At 37.9% G+C, this 12,425-nt stretch overlaps 1 protein-coding gene and 1 pseudogene across 1 annotated transcript; one reads left to right on the top strand and one right to left on the bottom strand.

Annotated features, from left to right (window-relative positions):
- Positions 1-3,399: 3,399 nt before the first annotated feature.
- On the top strand, positions 3,400-10,817 carry LOC107663065 (GPI transamidase component PIG-T-like). Its single transcript, XM_016453215.1, has 12 exons — positions 3,400-3,811; positions 4,781-4,958; positions 5,103-5,230; positions 5,806-5,906; positions 6,001-6,087; positions 6,190-6,277; positions 6,646-6,743; positions 6,917-7,073; positions 7,252-7,452; positions 8,165-8,330; positions 8,510-8,593; positions 9,472-10,817. Exons 1-12 carry the CDS (start codon positions 3,442-3,444, stop codon positions 9,722-9,724), a joined length of 1,911 nt encoding a protein of 636 aa, XP_016308701.1. The 5' UTR covers positions 3,400-3,441; the 3' UTR covers positions 9,725-10,817.
- Positions 10,818-12,205: 1,388 nt separating this feature from the next.
- The window catches only part of LOC107663066 (perlwapin-like), an 8,780-nt pseudogene continuing 8,560 nt past the window's right edge, over positions 12,206-12,425 (bottom strand).

Genomic DNA, 12,425 nt, shown 5'->3' with positions numbered 1-12,425 from the left:
AAATGAAAATTAGCCTATAAATTACTCACCCTTAAGTCATCCTAGGTGTATATGACTTTCTTCTTTCAGAGAATCCAGTCGAAGTTATATTAAAAATTATTTGATCTTTCAAGCTGTTTAATGCCACTCAGTCCAAAAGAAGTTAAATAAAAAGCGACCATCCATAAAAAAAAAAGTGTCTCACAATGACCGTTGTTTTGTTTTGATCTCTCCCCTGCGCTTCCGCGTTCATCACTTCTGAGCGGCGCATGCGCAAGGCCGACCTCTTACATCATTCCCCCGGATACCAAAGACGCTTCAATATGCTATGCATTTTATTAGACAGGTGACGACCGCACATAGTAGCATTATAACAGAACGCTCAAATGTATCTAGTATGATAAAACAGCGCTGCTTACTACCGCTGCTTTCCGGAAGGAGCGGAAGCTGTCGACTGTGGCATAATAAAAGCACCGCTGCTTTCAAGCCGTGTGTCGCACTCGTTCAGCGGCCTCGTTTTGCTTCGACGGCTTTCCGCCTCACTCTGCTTCATACTACGACATCTTTAATACATTAGCTCATCCATGAACATGATTTCTGCCCGAGTCCCATCGGATTGCTTCGGCTGTGGGGATGAAGACGACAACTCCCATGATTCCACACTCAGTCACAGCGTCATCTAACTACGCCTTTGTTTCTTTGTTTGTTTTGAATACGTGCCCTCTAGAGGCAAAAAATTACATATTGTGCCTTTTTAGTCTCTTGTTTTTGAAGCGTGTGATTTCCTGCCTTTAAAAAGTACTATGGATTGAGAAAATATTCGAGTGAGTTCTGTGCCATAGTGACTTCATTCATGTGTGCTTCTGACAGACCTAGTGGTGTTTTGCTCATAACGAATCGGTGTTTTTTAAATGGAATTAATCTTTTAAGTGAACGAACCATGACTGATATTTTCGCTCGCTTAAGTCACTTACTTGAGAAAATAGGTTTCGTGTGAATCCTGTGTCATTTCATGTTTCGAATCTCAATGAGATTTGGATCAGATTTGGTTGGTCCCAGATAGCACACATATGTCTGCAAAAGGTCTGTTAAAGATTGCTTCATCTGGAAAGCATCTGCTGTGTACAAACATCTGATAGACATCTTTAAGATGTCAGTTTTACATACATTCTAAATCATAAACATCTTAAAGACATCTACTAAACGTCTATTTGACATCTGACAGGAAATGTCCTATAGATATTGCAGATGAGCAAACACTCTAAAAAATACCCAGCAGGCAACGGACGTCAATATAATGTCAGTTTGACGTTGGATCCCAGTGTCGGACAGATGTTGCATTTTGGTTGAGAATGAAAATCGGGTTAACGTCAGTATTTGACGTCAATTTGACGCTGACTTAATGTTGGATTTTAGTTACACAACCTAAAAACAACAAAATATCAACGTCAGCTGACGCCGGTATTGGACATCAAATTTACATTGACATTAGACATTGAATTGACATTGAATTTTGGTCACCCGACGTCGCAACCGAAATTTAGCCAAATATCAAGGTCTTATGACATTGTGTGCCTGCTGGGTAGGTCTTACAGATGTAAATGCAGACTTCAGGTCAAGTCACCTTTATTTGTATAGTGCGCGCTTTATACAATACTGATTGTGTCAAAGCAGCTTTACAGTGTAAAACAGGAAAATAGTTTGTCAATAATGCAAGAAGACAATAACAAAGAGTCATTTTTTCAGCTAAAGTCAGCTCATTGATGATTCAGGAATGTCATCATCCAGTTCAGCTCTCTTCCAATAGTGTCTGTGCAGTCAGTCAAGCGTCCCCAACTAAGCAAGCCAAAGGCGAGACGAAACCAGCATGGCATGGTTTCATTCCAGGCTGCAACACAGGTCAGATTGTGCAGATGTCTCCGTGATGTACATGTGCTATCAGGAGTGAAGCTACGGCGTGTTTGCGCATCTGCAATACATCTATAGGACGTTTCCGGTCAGATGTCAAATAGACGTTTATAAGATGTCTTTAAGATGTTAATGATTTAGAATGCATGTAAAACTGACATCCTAAAGACGTCTATCAGATGTTTGTACACAGCAGATGCTTTCCAGATGAAGCGATCTTTAATAGACATCTAGCAGAGTGCAGACATACAGTACATGTGCTATCTGGGTATTGATTGAATTTGGGCATCTTATTCATGAACAAACTGAATGAACTTAGAAATTGGTTCGTTTAGGGGAAAGAGTGCAGAAGAATTCTAATTAAATGACTGATGACCATACACAATAAATGAAAATAACTGATTTCAGTGGACTCTGTGTTGTTAAACCGGTGAAGTGAATGATTCAAGAGACTCACTCACAACAAGACACTCACTTGTCACAAGCCAATGGTGTAAAGACCCGTTCACACCATAAACGATATTTCTAAAAGAAAGAAAGAAAGAACATTAACTTTTAGCGCCCAAACCAACGCAACAACAATGTTGTTATAACAAGCCCTGCTGCAGTTTTGTCGTCTTTCAATGCTCGAGCTCTTTGAATTCGGGTGGATTTTGATCGGCTGTCAGTGTTTTTATTGTTTATCAGCTGGAAGAAAAAATCTGAAATCATTATTAAAACTTATAGTTATAGTTATTATAGTTATAGTCATCGTACTTTGTATGAACAAGCCTTAACTCTGCAGAAAGGGCCACGAACAAAGCTGAACGAATCTTTTAAAGCAAAAGAATTAAAATGATTTGAAACACTGGATCTTGATAGACTGTCAAGAGTCAGACAGAGTCGTGTAGTTACCGTGAAATTATCCAAGCAGCTTTCTTATTAAAGTGAATGCCTAATTACATGTTATTAGGTGTTATTAATAGCTGCCACAGGAACACTGAATGAATATGATGATACTGGTAAAAAAATGTATAGCCTGAATGCACTGTAAGTCGCTTTGGATAAAAGCGTCGGCTAAATGCATAAATTATTATTATTATTAAATTAAAAGTATGAATCTTTGGATACAGCATCCAAGAGCGAGACCGCAGGCAGAGTCGTGTAGTGACAGTGAATGTAGCCTAACTAATAAAGTCTAAGCAGCATTCTTGTAAGAATGGATCCTCATAACTTACTAAATTATTATTAATAACTAAATTATTATTTATAACATCAGAACCCTTGTAATAATACCAATAGAATGCAGCAGTCCAATGGTAATGAGCTTATATGAACAATAAAGTGAATCTAGCATTTGCTATTTAACATAAATGATGATACTTTCATATTATTATTATTATTTACTATTTATTATTTATTCTGCTGCGCGGAATTTACAATAAAAAAAAAACAAAAAAACAAAAATGTGATTCCCGTCTCCCATTGGTCATATTTCTACATACACTTCTCTGATTGGTCAATGCTGTCAACCACATCCAGGAAGTGTGTGCAGGAAAGGAAGCTGTGGCAAAAATGGCAGCGCACAGGTGCGGTTTGTCTCTAGTATGCATTTTATTTTTTTCTAGTTTAGCTCACCCCAGTAGGTGTGACACGCTTGAAAAAGCAAACGATAATACAGCAACAAAACGGAGCATTTCAGAGGTTAATACTGATGGCAGTGTCGCTGGAGAGGACATGAATGAAAGGCAGTGGCAGTCGACTGATGTCGAGGTGAACAGAAGCGACGGCACGAAAAACAGCGAGACTTTTACACCAGCACCAGCGAAAGATCAGTTTCAGGAGGAGCTGGTCATCCGGCCCCTGCACTCCGGAGACATTTATGCCAGCTTCCAGTTCCGCACACTGTGGGACACTGACTTCCTGCAAGAGGGACAGAAGAAGGGTGAGTTGGCATTGCTGTGGAAGTGTCCCATCACACAGAATTAGTCTCTGTACAATAGCAGTCAAATTGACACCTTTACTCATTTCTTTGTTTCCCACATTAAATAATAACAATTGTAACGTCGTCAAAATGATGAAATAGCAGAGATGGAGGAATAGGAAATGAGTTTCAGTTAAATTTCAATGTAGCACCCACAGCTCTGCACACTTGGAGCTCCTTCATAAGGTGCATCATGGCATGCCTTTTACACAGTATGAAGGAGTTCACATGCTTGCTGGACAATTATTAGCTGCAGTTCTTTCACTGTCTGTCTGAATTAATAGAAATTGTAAAAGAAATCATGTGTAGACAATTTATATTTTTCCACTAAAACTAGTTTCAAGCATTTAAACAAGCCTTCAGATCAAAAAGTTTACGATAATAAGCAGTAGAATGTGGTGTTTATGAATTCAACTAATAGACTTGGTTGATTAAATTAATTTTACTCACAAAGTCTATTAATTTTATTCATACTTTACCATACTTAATTTTATTTGCTGAGTCTATTCTCTTTTTTCATATTTTTAAACACTACACCATACTTAATTTTATTAACAAAGTCTATTAATTTTAATCATCAAGTGTAATTCCTTGTAGTCGAATCTAATCAAATTAAATGTAGTGTTTTAAATATGGATAAAATAGACTTAATGAACATTTAAAAAATGAATAGGCCTAATGAATATAATTAAACATGGTACAGTATTTAAAATATGAATGAAATGAATAGACTTGGTTAATAAAATTTAGTCTGGTATACTGTTTAAAATATGAATCAAATGAATAGATTTCGGTCTGTACACTGTTCTGATTATGCTTGCTACAGAAGTAAAAGTTTGCATGAAGAGCTGATCCTTACCCAGCAATTTTGACCAAGTATCACCTCAAGTCGTAACATTTGTTTGCATGATTTGTCTTTTTTGCCCACAGTTTCTCATTACCGGTTGTTCCCCAAATCCCTCGGCCAAGTGCTCTCCAAGTTTTCAGTGCAAGAGCTGCACATCTCCTTCACCCAGGGCTTCTGGAGGACCATGCAGTGGGGGCAGCCCTTCATCCCCTCTCCACCTGGAGCAGAGCTGTGGGTGTGGTTCCATCACACAGTCAGCGAGTGAGTACTTATATGTGCTCAAATTAACTGAAAACTGAAGTGCCCCTGATCTATAAGCACGTTTGTTTTATTCTGCAATTTGGACAGAATAAATTGTAACTCCATAATAAACTAACTGTCCACTGAATTTTGTTCAATTCTCAGTGTGGATGGAAACTGGAAGGAACTTACCAATGTCCTCTCTGGAATCTTCTGTGCATCTCTGAACTTCATTGACATGACCAACACTGTACAGCCCAGTGCTTCTTTTAAACCGCTGGGTCTGGGAAATGGTACGGCCCTTTCTGCTCATTATATCACGCATTCACACTGAGCAACCGGAGCTTATTCATTCTTGCCAACCTGCACTGATTTAAATTACATTTTTAAAATGCATGTTATTGTGAGCGTTTCAACCATGCATGTTTCTTTGCTCTCTTTTTTTTTGGCCTTGTAATTGTCAGTTATTCACTGAAACGACAGACTTGTCAAATATGTTGGACTCCTATTATTTTGTCCACCTAAACCCTGCCCCTTTCTTACAATTGACTGCAATCTTACATTCAGTTCTGCATCCATCCAATCAAAAACAAACTGACTGAACCAAGTGCCCAATAATCTGTTTTTCTTTAATGTATTTCACAGTACAGAAGAAAAGATCAGCTGCGACTTCTATTACATCGCAACTTTAATCGTTGTCAGTGTGAACATACTTTTAGGGTTCAGTTAATGTCACATTAGCAGATGATTAGTTGTAGTGCAGTTCTTTATTTAAATTCACCCAATTAGTTCACACTATATTTTTAAAGCAACAAAGTAAAGTTTAATCTCTCTTTGATATGTGCCTGATATTTTCCTCTCCACACAGCTACAGATCACCGTTTTTTACGTTACGCCACATTACCACGTGAAATCGTCTGCACTGAGAATCTCACACCCTGGAAGAAGCTTCTCCCTTGTGGTTCTAAGGTTCAGATCATTACCTGCAATTTAATAACTGGTCATTCTAAAGAAGGCAATAATTAATTAATTTATGTTTTTGCTCTCTTTTTTTTTTCTCCAGGCAGGTCTGGCGGTTCTCATGAAGTCCGAGAAGCTGTTTCACAGCAGTTTCCACTCCCAGGCTGTTCACATCAGACCCATCTGTCAGGCAAGCTTCTTTTCAAAATGTTTATATATATATATATATATATATATATATATATATATATATATACTTTGCATTTCTGACTCTTCAGATTTTCTCTCTTAGGATGAGCAATGCACAAGTAAAGCGTGGGAGCTGAGACAAACTCTCAATGTTGTGTTTGATCACTACACTTCAGGCCAAGGCAAAAAGGGTGAGTAATAAATGAATGTTTGATGTTAGAAGAGGTCCCCCTTTATTTCAGTGTGCCAACTAGCCGTTTGTAGATTGATTTACCTCAAGTGTGGAAAAACTGTGATGCTTTCAAAACATTTCTCACTATGAGAACATAGTGAAACATTTGAAAGTGAGACACATGAAACACAAATGAAACATTTTTAAAGATAATAAAAAAAGGTGAAATCAAAAAAAAAAAAATCATAAAAGCATAAAAATGGCCTTGACTTTGCAAAAGCTTTGGTGAACCTTATTTTTTTAAATTCAGTGTGGTTTCTAATGACAGAAAGTTGATACTATGCTCAGTCCACCTGTATATTAATTACTATATTCATCTTTTCACAGAATGGTCCCTGTTTAAGATGTTTTCTCGAACTCTGACAGAGGCTTGTCCTCTTGCTTCGTCTAGTAAAGTCTATGTGGACATCACAGACAACCCTGAGGTGAAACAGAAACAATAAAATACTTTCTGCTCTGTGATGCTTTAATGTTTCTGTAAATGGGGAAATAGAACTGGCTAAGAAGCTTTTTAAATTCTAAAATTCATTTCATAACTTTCCACTGTAGTTGACTGCTGTTTTCAGTCAGTTTGAGTGTTGTGCTATTTGTCCAACAGGGGGAGCTGTTTGAGTTGAGTCCTGCCACTCCTCTGCTCAGCCAAGCTGTGGTGCTGGGAGATCGCAGGACATATTCGGTATATGACCTGACCAGAGCTGAGACATTTGGCCAGTTACGTTCATTCAACCTCCTACTGCGCTGGAAAGGAGACAGTGGTATGAATGCATTTGATAGGTGGAGTCTATCTGATGCTTCTGATGTTTTTTGCATGGTTATTATTCTGAAGAACTATTTATGTTATTGTTACAAAGTGACAATCTTAATGAACTTCCGTCTGTGTTAATAGACCAGTCATGCCAACATCTTCTATGGTTCTTTCACCTTGTGCTTTAGGAGATATGCTGCGTCCTCTGCTGCATGCAGAGCGCTACGTGGCTGGTTTTGGGCTGCAGACAGGGGAAATCCACACTGTCATCTATAACAACCACCCATATCGGGCTTTTCCTGTACTATTAATGGATTCAGTGCCCTGGTACCTGCAACTGTACATTCACACCCTGACAGTCACCAGCAAGTCCCGTGATAACAAGCCCAGTGAGTAGACACAGACCCACACTAGTATTGGTGTGAAATATATTGTGTACTCCAAACTTTGTGTGCTTTCCATACATTTATCACTTGTTTTAGGTAGGGCTGCATGATAAATCGCATGCGATATTTAACGCGCATCTTAAAGCATGCAGGTGATGGAGATTTACCGCTGATTACAGAACCGGCTTTCTGACAAGATGCGCATTAAATATCGCATGCGATTTATCGTGCAGCCCTAGTTTTAGGGCAATTCTTCAATTAAGGTCACTTTTGACTACCAGTACTTAAATCATCTTGAAATTTACTATATTTGCTATAATATAATTTTACTTAAAATTACTAAATATTTCTTCTTTCAGGATTTTATATATATACATAATTACACATTTTTATACACTGAAATACCAGATGTATTTTACCAAATCCAAAATGTGAAATACCAATCAGGACTTTCTTGATTTGATCAATTTTTATTAATCAATTGTAGAGGGGAAGTTAAAACGTCTGGGGAGGGAACGAGCCCGAAACAGAAAATTGCTGGTAAAAGTTAAGTTTCAGCACTCTTTAAAATGAGTAAGTAGTCACAATAAATAAAGTTTAAAGCCATTACGAACTATACTTTTTTTTTGTAATCATCCTTAGTGGACAGAACAAGTCCTGTGCTTAGGAGCACAGAGAATACAGACTTCATAGAACTTTGTGCCTTCTCCTGTAGGTTACATTCACTACCAGCCTGCTAAAGACCGCCATCGTCCTCATCTACTGGAGATGCTGATCCAGTTACCCCCTCACTCTATGACCGAGGTCACTGTACAGTTTGAAAGGGCCCTGCTCAAATGGACTGAGTACACACCTGATCCCAACCACGGCTTCTACGTTGGGTAAGACACTTGCTTATCAAGTATTTTGAAAGATCTCACCTCCAGGTTCTTTTGCAAGTCAGGATTTTGTCTTCTCTTGCAATTCTTGACTTAAGAATAATTGTTGTTGATGGATTTGTTACACATCCTGTGTGCCACTCCCTATATCTGATTGATGTACCATCAATATGTTATTGCAGGTCCTCTGTCATCAGTGCCCTTGTGCCAAGTATGGTTGCAATGAGCACCAACTTCACACAAGATCAACCATTGTTTAGCAGTTTGTAAGTATGAAGCGGCCTTGGTGTTAAAGGAATAGTTCATCCAAAAATGAACGTTTTCTGAAAATGTTCTCACCCTCAGGCAATCCAATATGTAGATGAGTTTGTTTCTTCAACAGATTTGGAGAAATGTAGCATTGCATCACTTGCTCACCAATGGATCCTCTGCAGTGAATGGGTGCCGTCAGAACGAGAGTCCAAACAGCTGATAAAAACATCACAATAATCCACAAGTAATCCACACCACTCCAATCCATCCATTAACATCTTGTGAAGTGAAAAGTTGTGCATTTGTAAAAAACAAATGCATTATTCAGGCGTTTTAACTTTAAACCATTTCTTCCAGCTAAAATATGAAACTTTAATCCATAATATTTCTCCAATGCTTTCTCCAATGAAAAAATCATTTAGTCTGAATCTGGAGAGAAATATACACAGATCAAGCTCTGTTTATAAGTGAAAACAGTCCAAAACAGTTCTAACCAATTTTGATGTGAGAGGACAACAGGGGATAGACTTTTTCACTGGAGGAAGCGTTATTATGGATTATGGAGTTTAAAAACGTCTTAATCATGGATTTGTTTCTTACACTGACTGGAGTGGTGTGGATTACTTGTGGATTATAGTGATATTTTTATCAGCTGTTTGGACTTTCATTCTGACGGCACCCATTCACTGCAGAGGATCCATTGGTGAGCAAGTGATGCAATGCTACATTTCTCCAAATCTGTTGAAGAAACAAACTCATCTACATCTTGGATGGCCTGAGGGTGAGTAAATTTACAGAAAATGCTCATTTTTGGGTGAACTATTTCTTTAATAGTAAATAAGTGTACCTTATTTGTTTTCTTTGTTTATAACATTTCACCTCTGACTTCCAGTGTCCCAGTCAAAGAAGAATCAAGCTACTTTGTGCGAGTGTATACCGAACCACTGCTGGTAAATCTACCCACGCCTGACTTCAGCATGCCCTACAACGTCATCTGCCTCACCTGCACGGTGGTCGCGGTGGGCTACGGCTCTTTTTACAACTTGCTGACCCGCACCTTCCAGGTGGATGAACCGAGTCCACCGCTGGCGAAACGATTGGCCAACTTCATCCGTCGCATAAGGGGAGTGCCACTGCTGGCCTAAACTGATGAGAGCAGGTCTGGCACCTTAAATGTCCATATTAGGAAGCAGAGAGAATCGTGATGCTTAAACGGCAGCTGCTGAAGTTTTAAGATGCTTTTCAGGCCTGGAAGGACTCGATGCCAAGTGACTGTTCTGAACTTCTGTTGAACAAATGAGCTACCAAAATGGATTAGCCTCCTTTTTATGTGTTGTTTTGTGAGTCGCATAAGTAAAGATTAGCCACTTTTGTTTTGTTTTTTGTTTTCTGAGTCACATATGTAAAGATTAGCCACTGTTTTGTTTTTGTTTTGTTTTGTGAGTCACATAAGCAAAAGATTAGCCACTGTTTTGTTTTGTTTTGTGAGTCACATACGCAAAGATTAGCCACCTTTGTTTTGTTTTGTTTTGTGAGTCACATAAGCAAAGATTAGCCACCTTTGTTTTGTTTTGTTTTGCTTTTGTGTCACATAAGCAAAAGATTAGCCACTGTTTTGTTTTGTGAGTCACATTAGCAAAGATTAGCCACCTTTGTTTTGTTTAGTTTTTTTGTTTTCAGAGTCACATATACAAAGATTAGCCATTGTTTTGTTTTGTGAGTCACATAAGCAAAAGATTATCCACCGTTTTGCATTTTGATTCTTGTTTTGTGCGTTTTCTGAGTCACATTAGCAAAGATTAGCCACCTTTGTTTTGTTTTGTTTTGTGAGTCACATAAGCAAAGACATTTTTGCAATGTTGTTCTAGAAAACGATAGCTTGCTGTCACATGAACATTTCTCAAAGGAACTGCATGGTTCGGGCATCTGGGAGAAATATAGATGGAAGAGCATGATGTTAAGTCGTCTCAGTGTACCAAGCCTCACAGAAACACAGACACTACAATCCAACTACTGAAACTGGACGTCTAAGAATGTGGCAAATATTTTCCACGTTCTGCAATGCACTGATATTTAAATATGTGTTGTTTTGAAAGATTGGACTGTTTTTATTGTTTTGTCTTTATTTGTGCATTTGCCTCACCACATAATGACCTCCAGATTGGGTGTTATTGAATTCAAATTCTGAAGATCTTTAACACTGGTTAACTTTCCCATAATAAACTGACTGGAAACCCATAACGTGTTAAGAACAGTTTGACTCTTTAGTGCAACATGTTTTGTTCGTGCCTCAAGGGATTTTGCAGAAGATTTTTTTTTTTGAGGGTTTAGGAAACTATTTGGCGTCCCGCTCAACTGTGCCATTTTGTTTGAATTCGGAGAAAGAGTCTCCACATTGGCTGATTGTAAATCTTTCAGTTATCTGTTGTATGACTTTGAAATTTGTAACATATGCACTTAAATTGAAACGAAGAGATTTGCGGTAACTCACTGGTTGTCAAACTAAAATCTACCACTGATCAAATCAGACTATCCAAGTACCACATCATCAGCTTCCCTGTTTTTGCCTGGCACTGCTGACTCAAGTATGTCGGCTACAATGTGTCCTAACTAGGCACAATACAAAACAAATTTCCAAAGACAAGCAATTTGTACGTCCACAATGAATATGAAACTGCTGTGCAACATGATACAGTCCCAGCCAATCAGAAGAGATTTGATGTTGAATGTATAGTTACGAATGGGATTTGTAGTTGACGGTGCTACACAACATCATGCCATAGGAATGGAAGCCAAGCAACTGAGAAAATAGATAAGGAATTTATATATATATAAAAAAAATATTTTGGTTTTAATAACCTCATATATATACATCATTCAAAAGTTTGGAGTCTTAAATCTTTTTTTAAAGAGATTTTAAAATAATTCTAATATGCTGAAGTGATGCTCAAGAAAATTTCTTAAATATTTCTTAAAGTTCAAATGAACAACATTATAAATTTATTTTGAGTTTATAGATATTTTAATCAAATTAATGTGACCTTGCTAAATAAAAGTATGAATTTCTTTAAAAAAAAAACAACAAAAAAAAACTTTTGAACGGTAGTGTATATATAAATATATGTTGAATAATCAAATGTTGTGTTTCTTAAACACGGGATGTAAACTTAGCTCTGTTTCACACCAGACAGAATTCAAGGTCTTTTCACATTCCTGGAAGCTGATGCACATTAACCTCGGTTTAGCACAAATTCTCTTCATTTTTGCACTTTCTTCTCCTCTCTTTACATGACTAAATTGCTAAAAGTGCAGTGTTACCCAGCATTCTCTCTGACTGTTTCATTTCTGGTAGGTTAGTACTTTAGTTCAAAGCTTTTCCATCACTGTCATGTTTTTGCTGACAATTGTTTTGACCCTTTTGCTGCCAAGCTCCTGGAGAGGATGGAAACAGAGGTCTCTTTCATTACAAGACGTTTTTGCACGTGTTTGGGTCTCGGGGAGGGGAACTTGTACATTCCTAAGCACTGATGCCAATGAGCTGTTATGTGAGAAGAGACCAGCCAAACGAACACTGGCATACCAAAAATACCAACACTTCAGTGAAGCTATATTTTCGTGGCCAAAAATACACAATCACTGGAAGGTTTACTGAAACTATGAGGTTTATTCGGTGGTTATAAATGAGGAAAACAACCCCTATGAATAAAGCACTAAATGGCAAAAAAAAAAAAAGTATGTATTATTATGCAAAATTAATCCACCAAAGACTCTTTCCGATGGTTAAATCAGCACGGTTCACTGCATGCATGTCCACAGGTGGTTGGGCAACATTTCTGTTCAGCAGGA

Source organism: Sinocyclocheilus anshuiensis, unplaced genomic scaffold (assembly GCF_001515605.1).
Source record: "Sinocyclocheilus anshuiensis isolate Anshui unplaced genomic scaffold, SAMN03320099.WGS_v1.1 scaffold2161, whole genome shotgun sequence".
NCBI lineage: Eukaryota > Metazoa > Chordata > Actinopteri > Cypriniformes > Cyprinidae > Sinocyclocheilus > Sinocyclocheilus anshuiensis.
Note: the sequence above shows the minus strand (reverse complement) of the source record. Positions and strands in the feature narration are given on the sequence as shown.

Bases quoted from the DNA above. Each gene is read 5' to 3' on its own strand.
- LOC107663065 (XM_016453215.1), top strand. From the start codon at position 3,442: ATGGCAGCGCACAGGTGCGGTTTGTCTCTAGTATGCATTTTATTTTTT. The intron at 5,907-6,000 runs GTTCAGATCATT...TTTTTTCTCCAG, and splicing joins TTCTCCCTTGTGGTTCTAAG to GCAGGTCTGGCGGTTCTCAT. The intron at 7,453-8,164 runs GTGAGTAGACAC...CTTCTCCTGTAG, and splicing joins GTCCCGTGATAACAAGCCCA to GTTACATTCACTACCAGCCT.